The sequence below is a fragment of the Cariama cristata genome, unplaced genomic scaffold (genome assembly GCF_000690535.1).
Source record: "Cariama cristata isolate BGI_N322 unplaced genomic scaffold, ASM69053v1 scaffold9043, whole genome shotgun sequence".
Lineage (NCBI taxonomy): Eukaryota > Metazoa > Chordata > Aves > Cariamiformes > Cariamidae > Cariama > Cariama cristata.
The window spans coordinates 2,581-9,396 of record NW_009610107.1 but is presented as its reverse complement, the minus strand read 5'-3'; the positions used below and the strand labels follow the sequence as shown (position 1 = coordinate 9,396).

General features: G+C 44.0%; 1 protein-coding gene across 1 annotated transcript in view; it reads right to left on the bottom strand.

The window, feature by feature from the left end:
* LOC104159771 (probable asparagine--tRNA ligase, mitochondrial) overlaps positions 1 to 6,221 on the bottom strand; it is a gene marked incomplete at its 5' end in the record, with an annotated part of 17,035 nt that extends 10,814 nt beyond the window's left edge. Inside the window, 3 exons of the mRNA XM_009697766.1 lie at positions 4,321 to 4,461; positions 5,147 to 5,267; positions 6,112 to 6,221. Of these exons, the coding sequence (XP_009696068.1) occupies positions 4,321 to 4,461; positions 5,147 to 5,267; positions 6,112 to 6,221 (372 nt within the window). The remainder of the gene's footprint in view (positions 1 to 4,320; positions 4,462 to 5,146; positions 5,268 to 6,111) is intronic.
* Positions 6,222 to 6,816: the final 595 nt, after the last annotated feature.

The window sequence follows — 6,816 nt, the reverse complement described above, 5'->3', positions numbered from 1 at the left end:
GGTTGTTGGTCAACAGCCAGCTGAGCATGAGCCAGCAGTGTGCCCAGGTGGCCAAGGCGGCCAACAGCATCCTGGCTTGTACCAGAAATAGTGTGACCAGCAGGACCAGGGCAGTGGTCGCTCCCCTGTACTCAGCACTGGTGAGGCCGCACCTTGAATTCTGTGTTCAGTTCTGGGCCCCTCACCACCAGACAGACCTTGAGGGGCTGGAGCGAGTCCAGAGAAGGGCAACGAAGGTGGTGAAGGGTCTGGAGCACAAGTCTGATGGGGAGCGGCTGAGGGACCTGGGGTTATTTAGCCTGGAAAAGAGGAGGCTGAGGGCAGACCTGATTGCTCTCTACCACAACCTGAAAGAAGGGTGCAGCCAGGTGGGGGTCGGTCTCTTCTCCCAAGTAACAAGAGTTCAGACAAGAGGAAGTGGCCTCAAGTTGCACCAGGGAGGTTTAGATTGGATCTTAGGAAGAAGTTCTTCACCAAAAGGGTTGTCGGGCATTGGAACAGGCTGCCCAGGGAAGTGTTGGAGTCCCCATCCCTGGAGGTATTTAAACGACTTGCTAATGTGGTGCTTAGGGACATGGTGTAGCAGTGGACTTGGCCATGCTAGGTTTATGGTTGGACTTGATGATCTTAAAGGTCCTTTCCAACCTAAACAATTCTATGATTCTATGAGCCCCCAACTAGGACAGCATATTTACTTTTTTAGGCAACTTCTGCATTACACAGGTAGAGGACTAACTAAATGCTAGCATGATTTAGAAATGCATGTTTACTACTTGTGCTTTTTCCTCCATGTTTCAAAGAAATTAGATTTATGCCATTACTATGGATTTTTGCAACTGCTCATCTCCACATCGTTCCCCTTTCTTCTCACCTCCTCCAGCTTTTTTCTATTTCTGGGCAGATTCAATCAGATTCACCCCTATGGCCTCAACTCTTCAGCTTTTTGGAAGATGGTGGTTACACAGAGGACACTCTCTTAGTATTCTCCTCTAAAAGAAACGATTAAGTGTGTTAGATGACAGAATTCACACACTCCATGCGAGAGAGCCCTTAAAAACACCTAACCACCATGAAAGTGTCAGTCCCACCTTGCACTTTCCAAGACATTAAAGTCAAACTGATTTTAAGAAACAGAGTATACCCTGGCTTGGTCATGTTCTAGGCACCTGGAGAATTACCCGTTCATGTAACAGTTCATAGATCCAGCAGAGGCCTCCAAAACCAGGAAGGCCGTATGAAGAAAGAGCCCTTGTTCTCTGGGTTTCTTTGCAGTGCAGCCGTAGGCTTTTAAACCAGTCACAATCGAATTTTCAGTGGATGGGTATACCAAGGAGACCTCAGACAATCATATACAGCATGTTAGAGGCAAAACCAGGAACAGAACTCTACTAACCATCACCTTTCTCTCTTAGTCTCACTACAGAGATCACTGGTGGAGCACAGAGATCACACCTGTGCACGTCAAAGCAAACAAGAACCTGGAACTAGCTGATCTGAGCTGTGAACAAAGGATTTGTTTTCTCTTGCATCACTGTAACGTCTAGCACAAAGGGAAATTTAAAATCAGGGTGTGCCAGCATTACCACGATACAGGCAATGATGTAGCATATCCCATTGTCTACTTACATAAGACACTAACTAAAAAAAAAAAAAAAGGCAAATCTTTCTAAAAGCTTAGTTTCACAGCTTTTACCAGAATAATACAAATCGACTATTCACATGACAGGTCCTGGTCCTTACCACCAGCTACTTAAAAGGCTAGGAAGACAGGAGCAGTATTTACTGCCCATCCTGAGAATCAAACTAAAACTAATTTGGACCAAAGAGCTCGTACAGACATGCCATGCATTTTGTGGAAGGACCATAACATGACCAAGAGGGAGCAAAGTCCCTGCAGTCAGCTGTAGGCTACCTTGGGTACAGGTGCATAGACCTCAGCTTGCCGAGTGCCTGGCAGGAGCTCCTCACTGAGATCCAGTTACTACACAGAAAGAAGTTTTGGAGTAAGAACTACTTGCATTGCCTGGGGAGGGTAGTTTCAGCCTACCAACACAAAATGCAGGTCTCTGCCACAATTCCATGCGTACTCCAGAAGCCTGCTAGTCATGTTGCCTCCCAGTCCTATATGAGATTTTGGAAAATGGCCTAAATTCCTCATATGGTGGTAGCAGTTGCTGTAAAGCACAGATTTCACACAGACAACCCCTTCTATGCTTTGGAAAGGAATGTGAACTGCAGAGGTCTGAAAGATGAGAATCCCATAAAAACCTCTTGGACAGTTCCCCTTATAAAAGCTCCTAAAATCCTTCAAGTCACATTACTGGCTCTGACAAACCTGGAAGTTAGTTAATGCGCAAAGTGGAAGTTGCCATTCACATGGTGCTATTTTACTGTGCCTAGGAACAATGTTCCTGTCCCACATGGACCACAATACTCAGGAGAAGATTTAAAGATGACATTTTAGCCTTCAACATCCAAACCAAAGGCATTTGGCATTAGCTATTCACTGCTGGAAACGAATAGGCTAAAAAAATTGTTTTTAAAGTTAGAAAGTCAAGGGCGTATTGAAAAAAACTCACTTATTTTCTTTCACCATTAAGCTTTTTACAGCTTTGCACGGTGAAAACGCTCTGATTATACTTCCTAGTTATGGTATGTTCTGACATTGTCAAGTTGGAAATTGCAACATTCTTGGGATGATGTAGGTGGCAGTTTAAAAAGACTGCTTTCCTTCCATCAGGAATGAAGCAAACCACAGATGTTCCTTGGTGCTAGGAGAGTCATGACATAAGCATTCATAAAGATCAGGTCTGGGACCAAATCTTCCTTAACCCTTTAAAAATAACTTTTAGTGCAGCTCTTGCTGCTAAATTAACAATGCTTTGTATTTTTTTTAATACTACTCAGCTCTTGAGCATTTTAAACAGGAAAGCATAGAATCATAATGGTTGGAAGAGACCTCAAAGATCATCAAGTCCAACCATATACCTGATGCCACCATGCCCGCTAAACCCAGTAAACCATGTCTTGAAGCGCCACATCTAAACGTTTTTTTGAACACCTCCAGGGATGGTGACTCCACCACCTCCCTGGGGAATGTCAGAGTCTGAGCTAGAGTTAATCTGAAGTAAAGCCTTTGCCAGTGTAACATGCTTTTTTATGTCTCGGCTGGCTTCCTTGCCTACGTTCGATACCACAAATTGTTGTAGGCACTGCCATCTAGTGGCCGGACACCAGCAACGACTGATTCCCAATAGTGCCGGTTCTGTCTCACGAGCGGGCACAACGCTGACACCACCAGTAGCTTCACCTGACAGTTATTTCTATCAGGCTCTTGAAAAAAAACAAAACCAAACCAAAAAAATCTTCTAAATATCATGAAATTCCACACAGACAACTGCTAAAGCAAGCAAGCAAGCCTTCTTTGCCACTGCAGGTGACAAACACCTGCATATTCTTGACCAGAAATTCAATCTCAACAATTCTGACCTGTTCTTTGGGCCATACTAATTACTACATATGAATTTTGTAATCAGAATGCTCTGAATACGATTCTACTCAAACTGAAGGCAGTTTATCTAAACTGAAACATGTTTATTTCAATGAACAGCTTTAAAAGAAAGGGTTCAGGTGTGCTAGAGGACTTGCTACCTTTCTTTATCTACTTGTGCAAAGAATTGCACAGTCTCCATGTGGCATCCAGAATCAGAGTTAATTCATTGCCCCCATCACCAGCACAAAGCCTGTGCCACGTCCACAGCTTATGAGTGACACATTCATATAACGCAGGTTCCTCCCACCCATCAGTTTGAAATGCATCAAAACAGGAGTCTCCTAATCTCAGCTAACAGCATCCACACAGACGTGTCACGCAGTCAGAGAAAGGTAAGAACTGAGAAGAATAACATGAACCTCTGAGTCAGTTTGTCAGTAGCTTTCCTGCATCACAAATTTTTCCGTGTGGGAGAAGGCTTCTGTCCAAGGACCGTAACTTCACTGCTGAGGATGGGTTAAGCAACTCCATCATTATGTTGTGTTCCACAGACCATACACACTCGCAGGCAATTATATTGCAACTTAGTGAAAGGAATAAAATAACTAACAGGAAACGGGTGGAAAGACACTAACAGGACAACAGATGAGCTAACCTGATCATAAGCAACAGTCTGGCCAAGGCCTTAGCCAGGCCCAGGTCTGGAAAGAAAACCACTGCGGCCAAAATCCATACCCTGCAGTCAAGATGTCATGCTCCCTCCCTCCTCCCGTGAAGCCAAACTGAGGAAGAGTTTTACACATAACGCTCGGTACAGAAGGGACTACCTGGAAGAATGAGTGGATGCCTGCAGTGGCTTCACTGCGGATTCTCAAGAGGGAGCCAAGTGTGTTGTTTCTGCATCGCAGGTGAGGGAACTGTCGGACATACTCCAGTGGGTGCCTCTCCTTCATTTTCAGGGGGAACGACTGAAAACAAGGAAAGAAAATAAGCGGATGAGAACTTGAATGTAGTTGTATTGCTATTCATGGAACACCATCTTTGGCTACTAAAACTCAACTGCCATTACAGAGCAGCGAAGAACTAGATGCTTTTGCCTATCTTTTCTAGTTATTTTGTGGATTTTATAATGCTTATGGCAGAGCAAGAGCCACGAACACAAGAGAAGGTAGTAGCGCTCTGAAATGCTCCACTTTGTGAATGCTGAGCCCCCTTGAAAGCCAGCTGCTCATCTCACTGCTGCAATAGTGAGCTGGTTCCAAATGTGCCTGTGGCAGATACGGTTCTTCCACCTCCATAACCTGGAGTGTTTTGCCAGTCCCACTGCTTCTCCAATTCATATCGCAGCCAGACTTACCAGGTAAACCACCCGGCACAGGCAAGTGCTTCAGGGTGGGACATGCACACTCTTAGCTGCCAGCACGTGCACCAGTTTCCACACAGAAACAGCTCTGCCCCAGAAGACAGCTTTCATGGTGATCCCATGTTTCTCCTTTGACATACCCTACAGACACTGCAGACAAATCAAAGCCTGCAGGACCACTCAGACTTCAAGAAAATACACTTTGAAACATGCTTTGCTGGATACTTGGACCTTTTGAAATTAATTTCCAACACGGTCCTACCAGTTGGACTCCTGCTGCAGGGACATACCCAAGTATCACAAGGTCCCACCACACGGATGGTTTCAGCTTTCAGCTCCATGTTTTGCATCCTGTGAGGACTTTTGACCAGTTTCCCTTGTACTTCCACTGCGCTTCCAAAAGTCAGGTCTCTAAGAAACCAAGAAAAACCAACAGCTTATCTAGGTGCTGATACAAAGTCAACTACATTCAGAAGAGAGACTCCTGTTAATTTCACTGGACCACTCAACATCACAAGAGATACTGCAGCCATAGAGCTTAAGTGATGAAATGAAAAATTATTAAGTGTATAGGTGGGAATGTGAATAGATTCACAAAGCTATGGAAGAATTTAGGACAAGGTAGGAATGTTGGACAAGTGAAGGGTAAAGAGACAGGCTTTTATTAGAAGGGGCTCTTGGTGGGGACAAACCAGACTTATAGAAAAAAAAAAAATTTTTTTTTTGAAAGTCAAGTTACACACAGAAGGTTCCAAGATCACCCAGAAACTCCCAACTCTAGCACAAAGAACAACTGAGAGTAACAAACAAAATGAAGCTCTAAAACAAGTGCATTATTTTAGTATAACAGAACAGGCATGCCCATCTAGGGGGTATAAGCTGTTACAGGAAGAGCAACAGCAGTCTCCAAAATCTGGGGGGCAGTTATCCCCAGCTATGTTGTGTGATTTCCAAGCAAGTCGAACAGTAATCCAGAATGTCCACACTGCTACAGCTATTAAGAAAATTAGGTCCAAACTAATCTCACAGGACAAGCAACTGAACCACAAGGCCTCAGCTAAGTGGAGACAGAGTAGTTGGACACTCTCCATCCTAAAAAACATATCCAGAGACCCCAGACTGCAGTAGTGCCTTTCCTGTGATCAGGTGCCAGCTGCTGGTGAGTCACTGGCACAGGAAAGGAGGCCTGAGCAGACCCCTCCAAGCACTGGTCAACACATCTATTTATTTCTCCAGGTATATCAAACAGACCAACCTAGTTTCCAGGCTGGGATCAGCAACCACCTGGAGGTGTTCCAGAGAACTCCCATCATTTATATGCAGGAACAAAACTTCCTTCTGGGATCGAACAGAGCGGACCCAGCCCTAGAGGTAAAAGAAAAAGAAATTTGTTATTTCTTGGCACGGACACCACATAGTCATGCTCTTCTTCCAGCTGAGCCTGACATGCTACTTCAGGCCTATTTCAAATTCTTACTAAAATCAAAGGAAGTATTTCTTTAGGGGAAACAAAAATAAAAATAAATAAAGTAGTCAGTGTCAGTTTTTCTACTGACTTCAAAGCAAAGAGAAACAAATCCCTATGCAGAGAAATCAGCTCTCTTCTCAGTTATCCCTGCTGTACTCGGGATCTACCTGCTTCTCTGGGGAGCTGAGAATACAGAAAGCAGCAAAGTGCTCTGAAGATGAAAAGCATTTTAGCAAAGTACATATTCTTATTAGCGATGTCCCTTCAAAGCACCTCTTACTGAAACAGAAGAGACCAGTAATGCACAGGTCTTTATGATAACACACTCAAGACTGTTTTGACAATTTTTAATACCAATTTTTGTTGCTGTATCACCTGTAGGAAGGTTACAAATGAAATTCATTCACTAGTTGTTTACATGCCCTAAGCCACTGGACTGCTAAAACAGTGATGCTGCAGCCAACAGATTCAGGTGAAAAATTACATATTCAT